The sequence below is a fragment of the Nylanderia fulva genome, unplaced genomic scaffold, assembly GCF_048542155.1.
Source record: "Nylanderia fulva isolate GAGA-0341 unplaced genomic scaffold, ASM4854215v1 Scaffold3, whole genome shotgun sequence".
NCBI lineage: Eukaryota > Metazoa > Arthropoda > Insecta > Hymenoptera > Formicidae > Nylanderia > Nylanderia fulva.
Window position 1 is genome coordinate 6,822,156 of NW_028190368.1, and position 26,158 is coordinate 6,848,313.

Genomic DNA, 26,158 nt, shown 5'->3' on the forward strand with positions numbered 1-26,158 from the left:
AAAGCGGAAGGATCTCCGTAGACTCTGAGATTCTCGCATGAGGTGCGGTCAACGATTGCACCTCGCGTTCCCAGGGTTCGCGGCTCCGAGGGAAGATTTGAGATTACGTTATTGCGCCCTATGCCACGTGACGGAAACGCAAGGTGAACGTGCGAAGTGTAAATTCAAAGCTCGACGGAAAAACGCTTCCACGAGTTAGCGATAGAGATACAGCTATTGAAACGTCTCCCGTGTAATTATCGCGCATCGTGCTAAAACGTAATTATCAGTTAGTACCGAGAGAGAGAAAGAGAGAGGAACGGGTCGTTATACGAAGGGAAGTAAGGGATTTCGCGGAATGCTCGTCTCGCGGGGATCTAATGAAACGATGGAAATATAATAATAATAGTCGGGCGCGCGCTTTATGAAAGATTCAATTTTCCATTCGCGTCCGACTTCCGGCACCGTAAAGCATCGCGCTTGCTTGCTTGCACCGCACGATAAAAGCCGAGAGAGGTCCGATTTTAACGCGTGCGCGTTCATTACACACGTTCTCTCCATTATTCTTCGGCCAACCAACCAATACCGCGGCGATTTATAGCCGACACGCGGAATCGCGTCTTTTACGCGCGCAAAAGCGCGAGATAATTGATCATTTTCTCGCGACCGCAAATTCGCGGCGGATTTCGGAACGGAATATCCATCGCAGAGATTATTTATGCATACGGTGATCATCCGTTTTTTATTTTAGAAGACAGTCCTTTAATTCCAGTAGCTGCTCTTTAGATTTATTCATTTTTTAACAACTCAATTTTCTCTTTTATTTTTTATTTAGCGTTTTGATGTCTAATATATGCCGTAGTATTAACATGAGAATTTGAGAGACAGGATTTTTCCAGGAGCAGGTTATAATTAAATTTTTTCGTTATTTTTTCTTCTTTTTTAACTTTTTTAATTAAATTTTTTATTTTTATTTTTTGTAATAAATATGCAAATAAATTCCAGTAAATTCAAAAAGAGAGCAAATGCCCCTTTCTGCGAACGCCCATGTTTCTGATAGTCACAGAATAATTTTTTTCGCTCTTTTGGTCGCAAATTGATTTGGAAACATGTTGAAACAGAGTCCTAAAATTTTCGGGTTTGTCCTTTATCTTCTTTCAGAAAATATAATCACGTTATGCAAAAGCTTCTCGGGCTCCTGTTTTTTAATATTCGATAAAACATAAAAATTATACATATGCGTTAGAAAGCTAACACATATACCTAATTGGCAGTGTAACAGCATTTAGCGATATATCCGTTCCGCGGGTTGAACGCGTCGGTTGGATTATCTTTTCCGATCGCTCGAGCGCGAAAGAGCCCTCCTCGTCCGTAAATAATCACCTTGCCAATGCAATCAACGTGTGGCGCAATGTTACGCAACATTTAGTAATCGGCTAGATGTTACTCGCGTAACTGCGGGCCGCGAAGCGCAGGAAGAATGCATTATCAGTTATCGATATACCGTTATCGGCGCGCACGATCGCGTGCACAGCGATTGCTCGCGATAGCTCGCGGCGGCGGATCCGAAGCGTGCTTTCCGGGGCGGAAAGAAGGGATTCTATTTCGCGCTTGATTTGCGAATGGACATAAATCAATGCGAATTCAGTAGTAGCCGCTCTCGTAACGAGCGCGGTAAATCAACAAGCGGGTCGCTCCGTCTGTTTATCTCGACGAGAGGAGCCCCGACCGAGAAATCGAAGTCTCGATGACGCGAGATATCGAGAAACCCGACGTAGCGGACCCAGTGCTCTCCCTAATTCCGGCCGTGACTCACGAGTTCCTTCGAAAAGCGATTATTCGCGAGTGCCCGGAGCCGGAAGGCTTCATCCTCTCGAGAGAGCTCGACGGTAAAATTAACTTGCCTTCGATGCTCGGGCTCGAGATAAGGGACGGTGAACCATGGATCGTCCCGTTCATCGACGAACGGGCGATCGTATCCGCTCGTCTATGTGTGTGTGTGTGTGTGTGTGGGTATATGTACATATATATTCGAAGATACTAATAAATAAATCAACGAGCGTATTTTTTATCTAAGCAATATACATTGTACATATACTTTGATACATTGTCGTGACGTGCAGCGAATGCAATAATGATATATCTATAGCAAAAGCACCTTTGACTCCATTTTTAAAAAATTCTTTTTTCTACATATTTTAATTTTTTATCAGTTTTCTAATGAAACAAAGAACGACAAATATTCAGGCAATTTGTTTTATAAAGAGAGGATATTAAAATAAGAATGAACGAATAAAAAAATATATCTTAATTTAATTTAAAGATAGATTTTTCTAACTGCGACTTTATATTGCAAACATAATACACGTTCTAAAATATAATATTAATATTATTATTAATTATATGCAATATTAATATTATTAACAATTACATTTTCAAGTCTAATTAAGATTTATTAAGTGAATTACTATTCACTTAATTTTGGACATATATTTTTAGGATATAAAATATTATTTTAATTGTTTCTCAATAGAGAATTCAAAGGCCATTTCTCAATTTTGATCACAAAGCCGCTCGCTCTCTTTTATATAAAAGTTGTGCCTTTAAAAAAAAAAGATGTTAAAAGCGTGACCAGCCTTCTCCCCGGGCATCTGTCTGCACTTTCCCGGATGCACGCGGCCGTTGATGTTATCTCTTCGGTTCCGGAGCGTTATTGCGATATTTTATACACGGCGCGTTGCTCCATTTCTTTCTGCATCGAAAAGTAGGTTGGTGTAAATTCTAAAATGTGAATACGATGAATGCAACATGTCACGCGGAGCTTGGCGAATCAAAAGCAAAAGTATATACGATGACATTGCGCGTTTCATCGCGAAATGTCACTCGCTGAGCAAGTAGTATATGCTAGCTTTCAGTCGGGCACAAGAACAATCGACGATGCAAATTCAACGATATGATTATTTAAACATAACATTAACTCTTTACAAGTACATAGATACATATGTGCGTGTTGTGCAAAAATAGTATATCTCTACTCTTATGCTTTGATGAGACTCGACTATTCAAGTGCCTCAATGTCGCTAAAATTAAATATGAACTCAGATTTTCGTAATCCAAGATGAAAATTGAATCCGCGTGATAATTGTCTCTCCCATCTGACAGCGGGAATGCTGAATTCATATATAGCATTCTCGTAGAAAAATGAGCGTTATTATTTATTTTGATTCGATCAGATTTGTCAATAGTTGGCTCCTAAAGTTATTTAAAGCCAGACACTAATTTTAGAGCCGCTTTAAAATATGCTTGGTTTATATTTACGATACGTAATAACTTTGGCATTTTTTTTGTCTCCGAGTTTTACGCGTCAACGCTCGAAACCTGTTGAAGCGTTTAATATCGCAGTGGGTTCCTGGTTACGAGCAGATACTATCTCTAAAATAACGCCACGGCCGTCGGGACATGCAAATCGAGCTCTCGTAAGCCTCGCGTGAAATTAATTGCGCGTGATGCGGATATGCTGAGAGCTCATCCCGCGATAGCTTCGGACATGCATGGTTGTTGTATAACACGTGTGTTGTGTTGACTCGAAACGTCAGAAAAATAAAATGTCTGCAAAAAAAATTATACACGGAGAGAATTTTCTCTTAGAATTTACCCTGAAAATCATGGTAATCGTGGGACAATATTGAAAGAATTTTATAAAAGTTTTCCTAATTAATATTTATCACAATAAAAAATATTAATATCCATGCATAATAAAATTAATTGAAGATACTTTTTTAAATCTTATTCTGGTAGATATTAATATTTCTTATCGGGGTAAAAATATTAAAGAAAAACTTGTATAAAATTATTCCACGATTACCATGATTTTCAGGATAAATTCTAAAAGAAAATTCTCTCTATGTAGGGAGAAAAACGACATTAACTTGTATTAAGACGTCATTCAACACCCGCCATTTATGACACAGGTGTAGATAATGATCGTACCTCGGGAATCTCGTAATTGTATAAAATTCGTTCCCCAAGATTCATCGTTTGTGTGGTCTATACCAGGTAGACCAGAAAAGAGACAACGCGATAACTCGCAGCGCGTTTTGCGCGCGCAGGAAGCGGAACCGCAGGAAATAATACGTTGTAATCGGCTCCCTCCGTTCCTGTCAATTATCCTGGCCTTTTGTCGTTGCACGTTGTTATTTAGCACCGACTGCAGCAACGCCGGCTCAGCTCCGATATCCGCGACACGGTCTATTATCGTTATCGTCACCCTCTTATAATCGCGAAAACGAGAAACCGTCCTTTTCCGAACACGCTGGCACTTATCGCCCTTGGCGCGCGATGCTATTAATATGTGATAGTTGTATACTTCCTCGATATGTAAACTCGATCTAATCAGCATAACTAGCCCTCTCCGAGACTCTCTTAACGAGCTTCGTAAAATTCCTACTCCTTCTCCATTCTCTTTTTTTTCTTTCTTTTTCTCTTCTTCTTGCTTCTCGTGTTCCTTGTCGTCCTCCTATCTGGACATTACTTGGAGGAATCTGAGGAACCTGAGAGTGCATCTCTGACCGATATGTTATAAGGATCGCTCTAGAAATTCTCGTTATCTATTAGATAAGATATCTTTTATGCCTGCTGGATATTCGAGTAATTCTGCGGATCGAATCGACTGATAATAATCAAGTACATTAATTTATTCGATCAAACTCGATCCGTGAAATAAAAATGGTCATCATAAAAGAGCTTGCTATCCATTATTTTTCAACTGACATGTTCTATCTCGATACATATTATTCTGATAAAAAATTGCAAATATGCGAATCGCAAAATATTTATAATTTTCATTAATATAAATAAACTTTAATTAATTTTCTTTGCTGATTAATTTTATCAAGATTTGCATATTAATTAAGTATTAATCTTGATACCTTAAAAATATTATCACAAATAAGAATCTCGTACAACATGTGAGCTCTAAAATATTTTTTGAAATAATCCTATATTTTGTTTTTATGTTCTAAAGAAAAATACATTTGTTCTTCGGTTCTGCTGCTCAGATTACGCCTCGTTAATGAAAATGGAACACGAGAATATTGTATATTCTCGTTTCTCGAAAAAGGCAATGGAAAGATCGAAGACGTCGTCCATGACGAATGCAAAAATACAAATTGGTGAAAGTCCGCTAAAACGTTGATGTGAAAGCCGGCAGCTAATTAATACTTTTATTCGGCTTTTATTTATTTTTCTTTTTATCGACATAATCATCGAATGATAAATGGTTGTTCTTATAGAAGTGCGTGCGTGCATGTTGGCGTCGATTGCACTCGAGACGATGAAAACTTTCGAAAGCGCGATCGCAGATGTTGGGAAAACGCTCGAAGTGTCATTGCGTAATATTTCACGGTTCGCTAATGAATTTTTATCTGTCGCTTGAAATTTAAATATCACTGCACCTGCAGCACTGATAACATTTTTGATCTGATTTGTGTGTGAAAAAAATTGCAAATTATTGCAGATTTTCTTTATTTATTTACACTGCATTGCTTTTTCATTTGACTTTAAATCAAATGATTATAATTTATTATATAAACTTATTAATTTATTCTATAACTTATTATTCTTATAATTTATTAATATATTCTAATAGTATAATCGAAATATATTAGATAGAGCAAATTATTATATAATTGCAACTATTATGCATATTCTTAATTTTTTTAGACAGATAAAAATCAAATTTATAAATGTGATAAAAAAATTCAAAATTTTGTTCTATATAAAATTTCTCACAAATGTTCATAACAGAGAGCGGAAATAATTATAATGTTGAATTGCGAGCAACGTATATAATTATAAACGCGCATCTTAGCTATATAAGGGAATAATTGCGAGTCAAATCCCATGAGTATATCTTATACGAAGAATAACACTCTAGCAAGTTCAGAATCACATTTACTTTAAACAGCTGCACGCTTCGCGCATATTGCCGAGGGTTACGGGCAACTTGCAATCGCATCTGTAACTGACGGAGCGTGTCCTTTAGAAGTGACTTGTCTTACCGTGATATCCGGCATTCGATATTATTGATTGATTCGAAGCGAGGGAACCGCTCGATCTCTAATCCATACACAGTCCTGGTAATTATAACGAATTATTATGCGTCGCCTTCGACACTCGTATAAATCGCAAAATTTAAATGCCAGCAGGCCGGCAACGGGAGCTTTCATCATCATCGTACGTTATATTCCTCGTGAAAAACAAGTTCGACAGTGGATAAACGAGTCGGCAAAGTTAATGCATCATCAAGTCGGGAAACATGTAGTAGTGGCTAATTAGAAAGCCGCACTTTAATGTTAACTATGCGCGTTCGCACCTTGTTCTAGGTGTGGATCGCCCGCGGCCGTTCTCATTAAATAAGACTTCACCGTCTTATCGGAGAAGCGCGTCGTCGGTGCTTGTAAAAGCCCTCCTGTTTAGACCCTTCGAAGTCTGACGCGGAACCGCTGGATAATCGCGGAATCGCGATTATCTAGTAACGGATTCACACGCGACTGGTCTCCTCGCTAATGAACACCTGCCTTATGATCATAATTGACTAATAATAAGCTCTAGACTGCCACGTGCCCATTGAAATTAACTAAACATGAGCGAGAAGTTGTAAAAGTGGAACATAACGTTTTCTCATCGCGAACTCGATTGCACATAGTCGAGACTCGTAGGACTTTTTTTTAAACATGTTTCTCGTTGCTTTGTAAATTGATCCCTCTTAAGTATTTTGAGAAAAATTTCAAAGTACACATTATTTTATTGGAGAAAAATAATACCACTTGTTATTCACAACTTGCTATATTCTTTATTAAGTTCTTACTATCTAACTTTGATTTTAATGAAGCTATTGAACAGATGCTTATCGTTTTGGGTAAAGGAAACTGTTCCGGCTAATTATCCTCAACTTCTTCGTTTTTTCAATTAAGGAAGTTGGCGCTCACATCCGCTGCAGATAAACAGAATGTTTTACGACAAAGTTAGCCGAGTCTTGAACGCCGCTTGATTCCTTCCTCATTCTGCGTTCGAGGACTAACCAGTAACGATATTGTAGGAAAAAAAAACATGTAACAATCGTTTGGTACGGCTCCGTATTTCAGTAGCATTTAAGGGGATTCTGTCGTTGTTCTGTTTTTTAAGTTAGGTTAGATTCACTTTTATTGAATATACAGATTGAAAAATTTTCCACAATAAAAGTACTGATAATAATGAATGGGGAGTGCTATTCGGCAACTAATTTTTGCTGATTTATGCCTCGACATCGATTCCGCACGCAAATATACATACATAGTTAATTCCAGTACGAATCTTTTGATACAGGCTTTTAATCTTATTTTCATTACTTCTGTATTATTCTTTCATGTCATCTCTATTGGCCATATTTTGTGCACAAATAAACTGCCGAATTTTTGTATTAAGTAAGTATTGTTATGAGCTGATGCAAGAGGCCGATAAAGAAACTGTAATTTTTTAACTTTTGTTTTTTTATACGAAATTACAGCGCTCCCCGTTCATTATTATCAGTACTTTAATTATGGAGGAGGATTTTTCAATCTGTGTGGCCAATAAAAAGAAAAGCCTTTGAATTCATAGTCGGTAAAACAGTCATGGTCAGCATCCCCTTTAAGATCCATCATGAGACGTGGGAGAGACTCGATACGAATAAATATACATATATATTAATATATCAGTGCAAGTCGCGGATCTTAGTAAGACGCGCCTTTGTCCTCCGGTAGCAAGAAGTGGATTGTCACGTTGCCTTCAGGCGTCTTCACGATCTCACGGTGTCGGATAAGCTGCGTCGCCGCAAGTCCGTACATCAGGGTGGGGATACCTGGACCGAACAAACGCAAGAAGTCAGGGGTTTTATCGCGTCGTCGCTGAGATCGCATTGCTGAACCTAACCCGTTCGCCATGGTTAATTCCAGATCGAGGAGGCGCAGTCAATGAAACGAGACGTTGACCGTGAAAAGACGGCGACGACGACGACGACGACTTCGAAGTCGTCGTCGTTGCCGTTCCACACGTCTCTTCTTGGAAATTAAGTCAAGTAAGACCGCCTGTGGTGTGATATCGCGTGGTTTCTGCCGTGACGCCTTGTTCCGATTGTTATTTTAGATACGGATTGATTTCAATTACATCAGAAGAAGTGTACCGGGTGTCGCGAAACTTCCTGTCTTCGTTCTGATAATGCAAATATTTCTTATAACCAATTTGAGATTGAAATTGTTCTTCAGGAAAAGATATAAAGATAGAGCTATCGCAATTTGTCGCGACGTTAAAAACTTTGGACAATTTCAATCTCAAATAGGAACTTAACTGATCTCATAAATAATCTCTCTTTATTTTCAACCTTACAAAAAAAATCTCGATATTTTAATGAAAACAGTGTTCGAAAAATCTTGTTAAAATTAACATCGAAGATTCTATATATATACGACACCGCATATTCGCATTAATTATAGGATTTATGAGCTTGTCGGTTTATCACATCCGATCGGCGTAAATAAACAAGGTCGCGTTTCCGAACGTGGATTTCGTTTTTGAGAAGCGAGCGAGCGCGTCCGGCTACTTTACCAAGGTTCAATATCTTGATCGCCTTGAAGAATCTGTCCTCGCCGCTGAGGTCCCGCGTTGGTCGTTTGCTGCAGTGATACTTGATGTACGGGAAACAGCCGGTCCTAAGCACGTGGTAATTACTGTCACCCGCCGGCCAATTGAAGTGTGACATTCCCCGTTGATCGTTCACCACGTCGGCGTACCGGACAAAGTACGAAGTCCAGGGGGGCTCGTCGGCTTGCAATAGGTAGCTCGTTAGGACCTGCACGCGGTACACCGCAATCACAAGCGGGTAACCCGCTTTGTATAGCTGCTCAGCCGGGAAAAATATGCTCGCCGGGATCATCCGCGAACGCGGAACAAAATAAACGACCCGTTACAACATTCCGTTACCGACGATCTTTTTCTTACACGCGTGCGTCGACTCGTTGACACGCGGTTATTGTATCTCTCTTTCGGTTTCCGCGTTGCGTGCGTAAAAAGAAATTGATCCGCAGCGAGTAGTGTCAACCTGCGATGCGGTTTTAAAAGTCTGTGTCTACTACTCACGACCTGCCAGCCGATTGTGCTAATGTCGTTTCTCATCACTCGCGATCATATTACTTGTATATTTGCCGTTTCGCGTTACCGTAGCACGGGATTAAATTGCACTCGCAGGAGTAATTTTACACCATAGTAGAGTAAGATTCTAGTAAGATTATCTGGTGTTTAAAAAAATAACCGATGAGTAAGATACAGAGATATGGATTAAAATTAAAATGTTTAAAGTTTAAATTTATTAAATTTTTTTTAATTTTCTATACATCCTACATGTATAAAAACTAATTCCTCTTGTGGATGTAAATTAAAACAATTCTCGAGAATAAGTAGAAGAATCAACAAATGAAAAAAAATATATTGAATAAATATTTAAAATGATAAAATACCAGAGAGGTTTCTAAATCTTGTTAGATAAAGCTTATATCGCACAAATCTGATCCGAGATAAGCTAGAACTTATGGAAAGAATAAAGAATGGCGTTCGTAATCTCTCGATGTAATACACAATGTAATGCTTGAAATAGTGGACTCTTGGAATTTATTCGACTGGGAAGATTCACGAGGATTATTGAGGTCGTGCGATGCCGCGGGAATGGAAACACGCGAATTGTAACACGAACGTATATTGTTACGTAAGAAAATCGTCTGGGGAAAGTGCGCGTGTGACCCCCTGAGAGAAGATTTCTCTCGGACCGATATAAAGCACGACGTCGCGAGAGATAATTAGGGGTGCGGTCAGATAATTAACGGGGAAATGAGAGAGACACACTAACCTCTGACGCCAACGGCTTCCTCTTCTTCTTTTTCTGGAGTATTTTCGCCCAGAAATTAGTATCTCTTGTGGTGAACAACATTCTTCGTCCAACTTGTGGTTTGACGAACATTCTCGATGATGATTCAGTTTCGTTGATCAATTCTTCAATTGAATTTCTGTGCGATTTTTATTAACTGTAAATTTTATAAATTTTGTTAAAATGCATTTTTGTAACCTTTCCGTTATAGGCGATTTTATTTTTTAAAAATCAAAAATCATAAAACGCGCAGGCAAAGAGGATTAATATCCTCCGGAAGCATATATCCATTAATCATAATTATACAGAGTTTACTGTAAGATGCTTGATCATCGAATGTGATATGCGTTTAGACTCTTCCTACTTTGGAAAATACAATAATTAGTGTTTAACAAGAAAGAATTTGATAAGATATAAATTAGCAAAAAAAAAACATTAAATTATTATTAAAATAGAAAAACTGAATTTGTAATAAATTTCAGATTTTTTTTTCTCGATATCGAGATATCAAAGTTTCCATTATTGAAAGTGTAGTTTAGAGAATTAAGTTTCACGAAAAGAATGAACAAAATGTCATTCTTTAATTTACTTCGAATCTATTTAGTCAGAAATTTAATTACAATGCAGTTATCCTGTAATCCGAATATTTAATGCGCAAGATTAAAATGCAAGAAAAAGAATGGCATGAAATATCTTTGTTGAGAAAACAGATGCCACATTTAGATTAGGCCAAGAACGTGCGGCTGAAAGCGACGACGATACTTGTAGGGGAGTTTGCGTGTTCCTGCATAAATAGATGATGACAGATCGCATCACACTCGCAAGTATCGCTTATCGACCCGCGGGGTAAAAAATTCGTCACGGTGTACATCGTTCTACCTTTCTAAAATAAACGCGAGGCATGAGTCGTACGAAATGTCAAGGTTAACGAGGCTCAATACGACGGTTTCGCACGGATGCTTAAGATCGCGGTTACACGTGAACGTTTCTGTCTTTTACGGGTGTTTCGCGGCGTCAGAGCGTCGGAATGAGTAACGACGTAATTAATGGTGCGCGTCAACTTTTGCACAGCATGCGTGAATTTCCCGGTATGCGATTTTGATTGCTTCATCGAACGTAGTTGCAAAGTTCCAGGAATACTTTAAATTACGACGTCTGTCGTAATTGCGAAGTCAAATTACAATTACGTCGCGCAATTATATTGATGCGGCACGGTTTCGAATTTGCGCCTTTTTGTTTTTGCCATTGCAATTTTGACAAACAAATTGTTTTACTGTTTTAGTCGGAAAAATATCGATCGCATCTCGATCACGTGATTGATTTGATTCGCGTTGCAGCGCGCAAGCAAAATTCATTTAGAACGCGATTATTCTTTTTAAACAACGATTGAAAGCGAATACATCAGATAATATGGTCAGACAATTGGAATCATGTATAATAGATTGAATCTCGCTTCTATTCACGCGGCAAATTACGATGGAGCGATAATCCCTTCCGCGATCTAATTTTTACTTATTAGTACAATCGCGCTCGAGGAATCACGTTGCTAATTTATATCTGTACATACAAGTGCATTCGCATCATTTAATTTCAACTTTTACTATCGATCAAATAATGTGCATTTTCTAATTATCTCATTTATATTTAGTGTTTTATTTTATTTTTAATATTAATAATTTTGTATATGAATATTGTGTTAACAATCATTTTGGAACAAAAATTATAGAAATATTTTGCTTAGATGTCTAAAAATGTTTAAAGTGCGCATGTGCATGTATCTATATTGATACTAGTTCTATACTCACTTTTTTACGCATGCGCAGGATATTCCTGTTGGTGAACACATGTAGTTGCAGTCGACGGATGCACATACAGCTAACGTTGCTACTTGGACTTTACTTGCACTTGATGACTCGGCACAGCTGTACACATGTCAATTTAGCGCGTGCGCGCGTTCTTGCGAAGACAATGTATATAGTTGTATTTTCTTTCTTTTTTTGATGAAGATAAAGTCGTGATATTACGCAGCATATGCTAGCGATTACGTTCTCGATGCGAGACTCACGAGCGCTGCTGTTGCTCAATATCGATTCTGTATGGCGGTCTTTTCAAAAGATTTCTCGTACGTTTACTTCATTTTGTTTGGCCTCTTTTCATTTTTATAAAAAAAAAAAATTAAAACAGAGATGAATATAAAATATTAAAATATCAGCGTTTAACTTTATGTTTAAAAAATCATATATTCTTTTTTTGTCAAGATATTTTACGCTATGATTCTTTTAAAACAAATATAAATGTTAAAATAAAATATTATATTATAGTATTGCAATTATTTATATGAAAAAGTAATTTTGAAAAAATTGTTAAATTTCGAAACGCATCCTACATATTTTGTTGTAATTTGAGTTAACTCTTGTCATGTTTGAAGAACAGCTGACATTTTAATTGTCTCGTATATCCTGTACTTAACATATTAAAATACAAGTCTTAGATTATAATGTCTCGGGATAAATTTGTTACACGTTGCGTTTTATCACCGTGTCGTGGACGCAACGCTATCCTGTAATTTTCGCGCGACAGGCGTGACGGTCCTCGCTCAAGCACATTCCCTTTAATAGACCGTCCAATAATAGACCATTAGGGAACGCGGATGAGAACCTTCTTCTAGGCACTTCCAGGTGGTAAATATACCGTCGCGGCCTCGTGGCACGAGGTCAGGCTGTCAAGCAGCGGCAGCCTTGACGAGCTATCATTCTCGGCGCGAACTCGCGGTACATCTTGTTCCTTCTCCCCACAACCCTTTTTCTTCTTTCGATCGTATTTACATCGGGGCGCGTCGCGGTATCGAACATGGCGCGACGGAATGTCTCTTCTTCAGGGATAGCAAAACACTTTTGATATTTTTAAATAAACGCAAACAGGTAGACCGTGAATAATGATATAGTGAAAATATGGTGCCGTGTATCGATAATAATATCTACACAGAGAATACAGAGAGAATTTTCTCTTAGAATTTACTCTGAAAATCATGGTAATCGTGGAACAATATTTACCACAATAAAAAATATTAATATTTATCACAATAAGATATAAAATATATTCGATTATTTTTACTTTGTGCATATTAAAATATTGAAATATTTATATTTTTTATTGTGGTAAATATTAATCAGAGAAACTCTTATAAAATTATTTCAATACCATATTGTTCCATTATCAAGATTTTCAGAGTAGATTCTATTAAAAAATTCTCGTATTTTCAGTATCGTCAAATAAGATACTGCTTGTTTAATTGGAGTTTGATGAAATCTGCAGAGATATTTTACACAGAAAAAATAATTTGTTGACTTTAATTTAAATATTTTTGACTGTCCGCTGTTATCTCAATTCTTCTTCAAAATTCGAGATTTACTTCTGTAATTGTATTTGTAGGTCATGCGTTGCGAGATAGAATTTGACTTTTCATGTTAACTGTCACAGCTTCACTGTTTCCGCTTGTGCTCCAATTATATTTTTTTTCTTTCTGCTAAATAAAAGCATTCCTCTGATATTGTTTTTCGCTACGAGTAGATATCGATTTAGAGTGAACTAGTTACGATTGCAGTTGCACATATCTAAAGGTCGAAGTGTGTCAGACCGACAATACCGGCGATGCACTTCCGGTGCTGGAGACATGATTTATCGCGTTTATCGATGTCCGATTTGCGTTTGGTACATTTCGTCAGCCGATTTGGAACGCGTTTATATCACATGACCGAGTTAACAGAGCAGCGTTTCTAAACGCGACATTAATTAATAATAAATATCGCAGTTTTGTTGTTCGCAGCAGATAGCAATCAGGAAAATGGCTCGCTTCACCTAACAATCTTTATGATCTTTTCCTTGATGCATTATGTCCGTTATGATTCGGACAGTATATTGTGAATCGTTATCTCTGATGTTCTCTTTATATGCTGCGCTTTTATCAATGTATCACTTTCATCGCTTTTGATTTAGTGCATGAAAGCAAACTATGCTAAAAGTGCATTTACATAACTATAATATTCTATGTTTTATTTTCTCTTGCCCATCAATAAACACTAATATTATTTCATATATTATATTTTGACAAAAAAAAGAAAACTTGTATTAGTTATCATAATAACTCAAATTACACCGAACTCGATTTTAATTGTTTCTTTTTGAATATTATTAAAAAATATACATAACAAAAATATACATTTATATTATATAATATCTTTATACATGTATAACTTTATTTATATATTTTTATTATTATATTTTATATTATTATATATTATGCGATATTTATATTTTATTTCCTATATGTATAGCATGAATTTTTACATTTAATTAATGTATAAGATTTTGTTTCGTGATTATTTTTATATATAATATTTAATGCTTTAATGCATGCGAATAAATATTTAAGAATAACAGTGAAAGTGTTAACACAGCCTTCTTATACGCCGTAGGATTTTCAAATATGAATTTTAAATGAACCATACGTCATTATGTCGTCATGTCATCATTTATAGCCAGTGATAAAACGACATATCAATTAATTGAATCTATCTTGTGGATCATTAAATCTATCTTGAGGATGGTAACATTACTAAAGCATCATTTTCGTTCTGTTTCAGGTGAGTGTCGTTCCGATGGCCGTGTAACATGTATATAGTGAGTATAGATCCGGATTATCCATGAAGACTCTTATCAGTGAACTCACGAGGTTTACCACACCCAGTATCGTTTTCGCATACCGTCGTGACTTATACAACGTTCTATAAATTACTACCGTATCTCATTCAAGTATGTATGTTTATTATATATCTGCGATTCTCTCGTACGAGAACGACGACTGACGATTAAATTCAAGACGCTATCGATACCCTTACAGCTCCGATACAGTATATCAGAAGTGTCAATATCAGAATTTCTTTAATACAATATTTTTTGTTCAAAAATAATTACAGCTCCGATATATAGTACACCGAAAATAAGTATATCAAAAATTCTTTAATACATTTTTTAAATAAAAAGTTATGCCGATGAGAAAATGGAGTATAGTAAGATTAATAAATAAATAAATTTCAAGATTTTATTCCGACAAATATATAATATTAATGTAATATTATGTAATACAATAAATATATCGGGGGATGAAAGATATTGAATGGAAGTGTATCAATAAAACTCGAGTATAGAAACGTATGATACGCGACGACGTAAGGCACAGTGAAAAAAGACGAGTTCGGACAGACGAGATCGCGTGAAAACGCAATCTTGTCAAATTGGATTACGGCGTCTCCGTTGCCAATCCGACGCGAAAGAGCCGCGTCTGCTGGCGGGCAGCTGCGATTACATCGCGCTTAATCGACTAGAACGTCATAAAGGCAGCAGCTCTTTTCCTTACCGAGATTCATTATCACGCGACGCGTCGCGTCGTCCGCGAAGAGACGGGCGAAATGTAATGTATTCACGCATACCGGATGTTTCATAGGAGCAAAAACCGCTTGCTAATTCTTGAGGATCGTTACATAGGGTGTCTTAGAATTAACGTCTGACGTCTTTCTCGATGCAACTTGAAATTGCGATGTGCATTCTTGAAAGAAAAAAGGAAAAGAAAACAATTTCAAAATTATTTGCAATTTAGAAACTTGATCATTATTCTCCCTTCTTTCCTTTGAGTATCTCCCGAGACTCTCCTGTATACATCTGAAACACGCTATATAATTATACGTGTTTGACACTTTTGACGTAGACTGCTATTCAATCAGTGCATTTACGACGAGAAAGCGTGAGCAGAATTTCTTACTGCAATAACCGTACGTCAAAGTGCAACTTTTATTCCGTCATCCGACGATGGCGTTCAGATTCTCTTTTGCTATATATTATACAGCATATTTTAAATAAATGATCTCCCATGTGTCAGGATATATCCTCCGGTAATTCAATTTTCTTCGTCGCATTCTTGTCGCTCTCGACGCTCTTGAAACTACCGATACGACGGTATAAATTCATTTTCGCACCCTTTACACACACATACACGCACGTGACCTACACCCACGCGCAAATGTGAGATATATACGCGTCTTATTGTGTGCGTGTTATATCATGGGACACGAAGCGTATGTGTGTGTTGGCTATTTCGATGCGAGTCTACGATTTCCGCGAGATAAATGATGTAACGGCCGTTCGCGCCGCGTCGCATCTCGGAGCCGCTCCTTCATTATGCACGACGCACGCGCGCGCACGCGTATGCACGTGTAATCACGCGATTTTTCCAGTCGCAGGTGGAGACGCGTATACGACGATCTAACGGGACCCAACATTGGGCGTTTACGCATAAACACCGTAAGATATTCGATCTGTTCCTTTACACGCCGCGAGAAAGGCTGAATAATCTTGACATTCGTCATTTATAAAAACGGGAGGGAAATATTTTTAACGCTAATTTTTTTTATATTAAAAATGCTTGATCGGAAGATGAAGAGGAGGAAAATTAAAATCAATATTATCCAACGTGTTTAATATATACAAATTTATTGAAATTTCGACCTAACTGGCCAGTATAATTTAATTAAAAACACTACGTTTCGACCCTTAAGTACGGGTCCTTTTCAAGTGTAACTTTCAAGATGTTGATTCGACAGCAGTAAAATTACTAATGTTATTATTTGACATTAGTAATTTTACTGTTGTCGAATCAACCTCTTGAAAGTTACACTTGAAAAGGACCCGTACCTAAGGGTCGAAACGTAGTGTTTCTAATTAAATTGTACTGGCCAGTTAGGTCGAAATTTCAATAAATTTGTATGGTTTTACTCATCACTGGCGACTTCATTAATTTTATCGGTGTTTAATATACTTTGCATTCTGTTAACTAGACAAGATTATGTGCAAGTAGCATATCTTACTGTATTTGTTTACTGAAACTGTGAACTGTATATATTTACTTACGGGATAAGATAAATTTTACTGAACACACTTCTCACGGTTTAGGATGACGTTGTTGTGTTTGCACTTTCTCTTAACGGTTCTTTATTTCCGCGCAAGCTTCCTCGCCATATCGCTTTGAACCCATTTATTACCATCTGACGACTATAAATTAGAATTTCGTTTCCTCGCGATGATTTAACAGTTGCCGGATTCGAAATTGAAAGAGGCCGCATTACCATAATCTAAAACACGCCTTCCGGCTGCACGAAGTAATTTCTCGAGAGAGAGAGAGACCCCGGCCTCTCCGATTCCAATCCGTTGTGACTGAATGAACAACACGCCGAAGAAATAATAACGTTCCATCCTTTTCAAAGAGATTCTTTTTCAACATTTCATTATTTTTTAAGATGCAATTTTACGTGCCGCTAAAACAAGTGATTGAAGCGATAGATTTGTCGTTCGTAATCCAGCATCAACAATTTTGTAGTTTGAATCAGTTCAACTACAAAGTAATTACTGCTTAAACGCTTAACTTTCAATTCTGTCGCGCTGCCTATCTTTTTCATGTACAAAAATGATCGCTGTTTAATACAGCGACAAAAGTTGTTACGTGATTATTTTGTCGCTCAAACAATCGGTTTCAGCGGCTCGTAAAGGCACCTTTATAGGGAAATATTTTTCACACTGATAAGAAGTATCTGCAGCGGAAGAAAGAAGCAAAAAAATATAAAAATAATAAAAATCTTTGTATACACATTATTGTATGTGCAGGGTGTCCAGTTATTATTTATATCTGGATTTTTCCACATTATTCTACATTTGTCTCAATAATTTGAAATTTTTTATTAAATAAATATAAACTTTTCCTTGACTTCCAGCACGCTAATTTTCTATGTTGTTAAAAATAGATTCATCTACAGCGTGTTCGTTAATTTATATTTTCATCGTCATATTATTTTATTTTAATGTGTTTGGTAGATATGCAACTAAAAAATTTGATATAATATAAATAAAAAAGGTGATTATTTAAATTGTTTACAGTGAAATTTTTGTTTTAACTTACGAACCTTTTCATTATTGGCAAAAATATCTCAAGGATTTCACGATTTATCATTTAATTGATTTATCATATAGATATATGCAAATTATATATTTGGAAAAAATTAATTTCTGGTCTTGAAAAATCTGAAAAAAATCAGGGAATTTTTTTCATCGAGTCTGCTGGACACCCTGATGTATTATCTTGGAAGAATAGACCTTTCTCCTCCTAAACACGCGAGAACAAGGTTAACGGATAGAAATTGCGCGTTTGCATAATGAAGATCCTCGTCAAGGACTTAATGGCGCGTTCGCCAACGTGCGCGCGCGCATTATTATTTATTTATTTTTTTTGACGCTTGCGGTTCGCGGTCGTCCGACAGGATCCAATAAGAGAACCGTAGGCAGGTTCAGATTCAGTTTCTGCTGCCCCGATCCTTATTCTCTCCCGCGTTTCTCTTTTTCGCGTCGGTGGCGGCAGTGGAAGCGAGCGTTACCCTTCGGCAATGTACCGTTCCTCAAGTATTACCCTCTCGAAAAAGTTCAGCGGTGAATCGTGAGCTCTTTCTCTCACGGCTGTTCGCCAATCGCCGGCGCGGCAATCGTTGCCTTCCGCTTAGACGAGCCGCGGAATGATCATTTTATCGATATCGAGAACCCATCGGTGTCGTTGAGCCGAGACTCGTCCGACGTTTGTATTGGCGTGGGAGAGTGCCGTTCATGCCGTGTATTGACTGTCCAGTTGCACAAAAGCGCAAGTAAAAGACACTGAAGAGACATATTGAATCATCAATGCAAAAGGTTTCCGGATGGATGCCGCGTGGTTTAACAGCGTAATGCCGACGTTTCGCAAACGTTACAGTTTGCATCTTCAAGGCTGAGAGCTCCGATATTGAGCTTTCTTGGGTTGTGGTTCTTATATATATTATGGGGATTTTTCATCTGCGGAAAAGAATTCTATAATGACGCCGCCTAGTGGTGTGAGTGTATATTAAGAGCAGTGTGCCAAATAGGGTTTATTTGATAACCTTTGTCGCGGTTAAGGTTGTCGGGATGTTTTAGAATTTCTAGGGCTTCACGATGTTCCCTGGCGAAATAGATTCGCGAGGGGGCTAGTCTAGTTGCAACTTTTGCAAAAGTTATTTCGCCAGGGAACATCGTGAAGCCCTAGACATTCTAAAACATCCCGACAACCTCAACCGCGATAAAGGTTATCAAATAAACCCTATTTGGCACACTGCTCTTAATATACACTCACACCAGGCAGGCGTCATTACGGAATTCTTTTCCGTAGATGAAAAATCTCTCATAATATATATAAGGACCACAACCCAAGAAAGCTCAATATCGGAGCTCTCAGCCCTGAAGATACAAACTGCAATGTTTGCGAAACGTCGGCATTACGCTGTTAAACCACGCGGCATCCATCCGGTAACCTTTTGCATTGATGATTCCAATGGCCGCGAAAATCTCAAAACTAGAGATATATTGAATGTCTATAAATTTATTTTATGGACAATGTATTTTCACATTTTTTTTTAATCTGAAAAATCTGACTTTATCTCAAAGACATTTGAAAGACGTATTGAATGTCTATATAAATTTTGTTTTATGGAGGATGTATGTTAAACTTTTTTTTAAATCTGAAAAAATCTGAATTCATCTCAAAGAACATTTGAAAGACGTATTTTAAATATTTATAATTTTTTAAATCTGAAAAATCTTAATTTTTCTTAATTTTAATTCTTTTTTATTATTTATCTTTGCGTTAGTTATAAAACATGTATCTCTATTTAAATTGCCTTGATATTTCAGCTAAGAATAATACATACTTTTGTATAATTTGTATAAAGTTCGAAAAATTAAAATTTGGTATCAGTATACGTCTTTTGTATTGGGAAACATGGTTTATATCTCTAACATATGTATATTAGTATCTTATTGACCTAGTACGATTGTATTTCGTCTATCGAATGCCGATAACAGTTGCATTGTTATTAAACAATACATCTCGAGAAGCTTTTACCAAGGAGGTACGAACATTGATTTATCTCCACGTCGACCTTAAACTGTTTTATTACAAATTTGAATAAAACTGTAATTATTACGAACATGCATAAATATGTAGGTACGTGTACAATCTGATTTATTAAACTAGAATATCCCGTTAGAGTATCGCAAGATAAAATACGTTTACTCGCAACAATTTAGCACAAGACTACTTTCATTTAATATTTCGCGTAACATGCTAAATGTTCGCATATTTCTCATCTGCTCATTGTAAATGAATTCCGTGATTAAATCAGGATATCATTTCTCGCGAAATACATCCTCCATTATTATTTCAGACTCCGCTTGAGCTTTTATGACGTAAATGGACGATAGAATTACAATAAAATTGGATGAGACGAGTAATTAGTCACGGGAGATCCGTTATAGATTATTTGCAAGTTCGTAGTGTGTGTTTATGCTTGCCTATACACATACCGAAGTATAATTAAAGTTAGTCTAGAGAATCGGTTCACGAACGAACTGGATTTGAAGGGAGGAATGGAAGAAAGAGAGAGAAGTGGAAGGTTATTTATGCATTTTTGCGGATTCTACGCTTGTTGCTTGGGAGCCGTAGAATTACCATGGGAGTTCTTTCTGTCTACTTTGTTCGGTCGCGTCGGTCGAAAAAAGGAAACTCACAAAATATCGGTTATTCCGAGGCTAATAAAGACTGCAATCTTCCACGATAGCCCCGAGTTCTGACTGTCTTCCGTTGGCAGGGCGTATTACCGTGGAGAGCACTCTTGGACACCCACCGGCGAAACGCATACATCATGAGGGGATGTATGACGCTCTAAAGAATGGGATGCATCTCTTATCTTGTCGAGAGATCATCGCCGTGTAATGCGTGGCTTTCTTTGCTCTTCAAATCAAGGATGAACGCCTCGCGAAAGAAAGAGTCGCCATAGAGACCGGTGTTATCTTCGACGTCGCACGATGTAGGTGGTACAGCGAGTGACTCACAGAACGAAGGACTCTCAAACTTACAAAAAAGTTCCGTGTTTCTTGTAATGCATAGGGCTGCATTGTAATCATTTCTTCACTTCTTTAGCTTCGTAGAATGAACGAAAAACAAAGATTGGGTTAACTCGATCAGATTTCATGTATCGTAAATCGAATTGAATAGTTGATTCGATTAATGAAGAATCGAATGGTACGAAAAATCGATCGTATTCGATCGCGCAGCTGCACGCCCTGGAAGGAATGTCGTTGATCCCGGTAACTTTTCTCCGTGAAAGATTCGTCGAAGCTGTGGTCGCGAATAACGTCCGCGCGATCTGCAAACCGCGGCGAATCGGTAACCGCTCGCACGGCACACGATGCGAGGAATTTTACGACCGCGAGAGCTCGCCGATCCGGAGAGTGACGCTCATCCGTGGTTTTTGAGGTCGACCCGCGGGAAAATTTGCGATTCTCACTTTTGCGACAGAAATCGCCAAGCGTGACGCTCGTTTCGCGCGAAAGGACCCTCTCGCTGCCGATATAATATAAAGTAGAGGTCTTCAGAAAATTGCAAGATTTTTATCAAACCGTTTTCTTCTAAAATACTATTGTAGATAGATGAAACACGAAATGCGCAAAATTTAATGATTAAACATGGAGAGAATTTTCTCCTAGAATTTACTCTGAAAATTATCGGGACAATACGATATTGGAAGAATGTTATGAGTTTCTCTGATTAATATTTAATACAGTAAAAAATATTAATATGCATATAGTAAAATTAATCGAACATATTTTATATCTTATTGTGGTAAATATTAATATTTTTTATTGTGATAAATACAATATTCGTCAGAGAAATTTTTATACAATTCTTCCAATATCATATTGTCTCACGATTATCACGATTTTCAGGGGAAATCTAAAAAAATTCTAAAAAAAAATTCTCTTTGTAAAAAATTTAATCCTATAATATTTGCAAAATCCGAGAAAAGCGATTGTCAATAATATTTCAACTGCGGTGCAGCGGTGTCCGGAATTTAAACATTTCATATCTTTTCATGCTTTCTCGCAAATGCGAGGGGTTTCTTCTCGTGGAATTTTGATTTGCCGATTCATATCATTCTCTTGTTAGGTTGCACTTTGCAATCTAAAGTGGCATTTTACGTTCCACTCATTTCTTATATCTCTGAACTGTAATCGGAGATATGTAAAGAACGTACTTACGTGACGATTGGATCTCCGCGTAAAATTGTCATTTGCATTTTTTATTCTGTCGATTATTGATTACACTTCAGTTCAAAATGTGCTGCAGTACTCTCAGGACAGCTCTGACAATTATCGTTCAAGCGTCATTAATTTAGATTGATCCAGAGAAAGAAGAGCTGCGTCTCTTCGCTTTTATCTTGATAACTATCGAGTATTTTCCACTCTTTCTCTCTCCTTCTCTCTTCTGACAAAACGATCGACTCGTAAATTCATCCATCGATTAAATCGCGGTATATTAATGGTTTTCGCGTGAAATTTTATTTGCACAAAACACTGATTGTGCGAAGAGAAGAGAAGCTTTAGCTTATGATCCTTTTTCCTTTTATCCGACACTCGCCAGACGCATTCTTCCGTTCGTCGGTTCCCGTCATTTCCCGTCGGCCGAGGGAAGCCGGGGAATAATAAAGGAGAAAAACGAAGAGATGCATCGCAGCTCAGCCACTGCTCAGCCGCGCGCGATCCTTACTTTATGCCGGATCCCGCCGCGCCGGCGGATTCGCACCGGACGAACCAGGCCATAAACTCGCAGTTACGCCGTGCCGTATCCTCGTCGAGGACGAAAACGCTGCCCGGCCAAGGAGATAGCCGGAGGAAGCGTAATTGCGCTTAATCGTCGAGCCCACCGTAAAGGGCTTGCCGTAAAGCGAATTCGTTTGCGAATCTTCATAGTTACGAGACCCTTCAAGGACGACTGCACATTGCACTGTTGCACAATTTTGCGAAAACTAATTGGTTTTATTCTTTGTCACTTTTTCTATTTCAAGTCTCAAACCCTGCTCTTTTTCTGTAAGATTTTTTCGATAAAATTTTTTCTTCAAATTTGTTATAATTTTGCAAAAATTTGTTGGCTTTATTCTTTGTATTTTTTTTTTCTTTAAAATCTTGAGTCATGCTCTTTTTTTCTTTAGGATTTTTCTTTGTTATAATTTTCATCATTTATAAGTATATAACTATTTGATAAAAGTTGCGATGTGTGTAATTAGTTATAGTAATAACATTAAAATTACAAAAGCAGTTCGTTTTCTAAAGGAATATTTGTTATAATTTTTCTATAACTAAACGAAAAAAGATTCTGATCTATAAATATAAATTTAGATAAGAAACAGGATGATAAGAGCTAGAAAATAGGCGCACTTTTGTTTTAAAATCTTCATTTAATTTGAACATTTTCTCGTCTTTGATCGCATCCTTCTTATATAAAAAAAAATGTTATATTATTTGCTCTAACTTTTATTTGTTCGATTGTTAATACCTGACTTTTCGGATTATTCTTGTCATCTTTTAAGAGCTGGAATTTATAGAGGATTTACTTAAAACGAGAATGTGGCTTATCAAGATATGAATTTTATTGTTAATCCGCTGAAGATGCTCCAAAACAGGAAAGACCGAAATGTTCAAATTAAATAAAAAAGACGAAAGTTTAAAAGAAATTTGTTGTGCCTAATTTCTGTAAGCCGAGCTCTTATAAACCCGTTTTCTACCTGATTTTGTATTTATACATTTTTAAAAAACTTTCCTACTTGCCCCAGTGTATATAAATACCTTCTTGCGAAACCCGTTCCGAATTATAACATTGTCTGGCCAATCCGTTACATCTCGTAATGTGGCACCCTGCCAGGATTCATTGCACCGTGGCTTATCATTACGCGCGCCGAGTTTCATCACGATTTAAACGCAATTTGCGAATCTGGGTCAGATGCGTTATTTCGTGAGAATTGCGGGAGACGATACGCGTTGGTCCTCACGGTCCGTTTGGTACATACAGATGAGGGAGTCCAGTTTAAAATCTTTCGTTTACTTTCTTTTACGACTACTTTTTCTGTCGTTGAATTTCTCAACAGCTCAATTTTACTTCAAAAAAAAAAAATGGTTGAGCAATCAATTCCATTATGAATATTTGTTGTTTTCATTTAATTGAGATTATTATAAATTAAAATTAAATTAGTTGTTTTCAACATTAAAATATTTATTTATTTAGTATGATTATATAATTATTGAATTAATTGAATATTTCATTCGTCCGCGTGCAATTTTTATTTTTATTGATTTAGCTTCGCAACTTAACGAATGTTTTCACGATCGTGCAAGACGATGAAGTGCATATTCAAAGACGCGTATTGCATGAACTGGTGCATGCATTTAAAACTGGTTTGTTGCGCTCAATGGTCTCTTTAAAGAAAATGGAAAGGCGGGCCTCGTGTTCTTGGTGAGACCATTTTCCGCTTCCCTTCACACGTGTGCACCTAACATACGTCTAAGGAAACTGCACGTCACATGACGATGACTTTATCGCACCAGACCAATCTTGTACTTTCGGCGGAGTGTACTCAAGCATTGTTCTGAATTTCTTTCTTTATACGTCTGGTACTATTAATTAAAAAATTTAAATTAATTAAAAATTTATGAAAAAATTTGCTTTGGTGTCTTACAGTATTTTAGGCGATATATGATTTGATAAAAAATCATATACAATATATTAAATATTAACGCGATACAAAAATATTTTTTTATTCTATAGAATTAAAAAAAAAAAATAAATGTGTATATACTGGAGTGGATCTCTCAGATTTAAATATTACATAATATTAAATATTACATAATAGTGCAGAATATTTTGCGTTGCCATCTGTCGCATCTAAGGGATTAATGATGCAGGACTTGGGCGTGCGAAGAGGATGAACGCGAGATAAATATCTGCTCGTGCAACAATGAAGATGCAACGAATCACGCCCAGATGTAATCAGTGGAAGATTATTTAAGACATGTTATAGATGAATATGATATAAAAGTTAGGATAGAATATTTATGTGTATAACATACACACACACACATATATATATATATATTTGCATCTATAAATATAGCATAAATCATAAAGCAAATTAGCCTGCAAAAAATGTATATTAATTTTTATTTTGTGGAAAATATCTAATCTTGAGTGAAAAAATATTGTTTAAGAAGGTGACATCTTTTTTAAAAATTAAAAAATAGGCTCTCCATTAATACGCACTATTTTATTTAAAACATAGCAATGCGCTTTGCAGGGTATTCCGAGCCCGCCTCTAATAAGCGTCGATCCCCTTTTCGTGAATTATGTTCTCGGAGTCGGCGGAATCTCGGTGCGGCTCGCGTGGAAGACACCTTGTAAAAGAGGCTTTCTCATTAGCCGGCTCGCTCGAGTATCGGACGAATCCGGTTTTCACGAGGCGAATCGGTAGATACCCATATGCTTATCGATAGACGAACGCTCACATACGTGTTGGCAAACCAGAGTCAGATCAGCCTCATTTACCGAACGCACGTATATATACATTGCGAATCTGTAGCACGCTTGTTTACAATGGATGCGGCACGCACAAATTGTAGTTGCGAGAGTGATTTTAAACGAAATCGCGTATATAAATCATGTTTATTTTAGCGAGTTAATTAATTTTGATTTCCTGCAAGCGATTGCTAATTGGAAAACTTGTAACTATATCTCTTGTGACATAGTTAAAATCTATATATACAATCTATACATAAAATCTGTGAATAATAATAAAATAATTAAATTAATTCTTGTTTTATTCTAATTTTTGCAATGTCTACACGAAGAGAATTTTCTGTTAAAATTTACTCTAAAAATCATGGTAAACATGGGACAATATGGTATTGAAAGAATTTTATAAGAGTTTCTCTGATTACAAATATTTACCACAAGAAAAAATATTAATATGTATATCGTAAAATTAATCGAACATATTTCATATCTTATTGTGGTAAATATTAATATTTTTTATTGTAAATATTAATCAGAGAAACTCTTATAAAATTCGTGTATTTATATTCCGAAAATTAGAATAAAACAAGAATTAATTTAATCTTATAAAATCTTATAAAATTCTTTCAATACCATATTGTACCACCATTATCATGATTTTCAGGGTAAATTCCAAAAGAAAAGTCTCTCTGTATCTATCTATGTCGGATATGGTATATTAGGCAAGAAAGAGAGAATAATTA

At 36.7% G+C, this 26,158-nt stretch overlaps 3 protein-coding genes across 3 annotated transcripts in view; 2 read left to right on the forward strand and 1 right to left on the reverse strand.

The window, feature by feature from the left end:
• Positions 1–15,564, forward strand: part of mRpL1 (mitochondrial ribosomal protein L1) — a 39,329-nt gene extending 23,765 nt beyond the window's left edge. Inside the window, exon 10 of the transcript XR_014925090.1 lies at positions 14,557–15,564. The gene's annotated coding sequence lies outside the window, so the exon portion shown is untranslated. The remainder of the gene's footprint in view (positions 1–14,556) is intronic.
• Cad99C (cadherin 99C) overlaps positions 1–26,158 on the forward strand; it is a 107,868-nt gene that overhangs the window by 19,780 nt on the left and 61,930 nt on the right. The window lies entirely within an intron of this gene.
• On the reverse strand, positions 6,807–11,973 carry LOC114933517 (uncharacterized protein C15orf61 homolog). Its single transcript, XM_029306140.2, has 4 exons — positions 11,719–11,973; positions 9,896–10,070; positions 8,602–8,845; positions 6,807–7,858 (listed from the first exon to the last, which is right to left on the reverse strand). Exons 2-4 carry the CDS (start codon positions 10,004–10,006, stop codon positions 7,731–7,733), a joined length of 483 nt encoding a protein of 160 aa, XP_029161973.2. The 5' UTR covers positions 10,007–10,070; positions 11,719–11,973; the 3' UTR covers positions 6,807–7,730.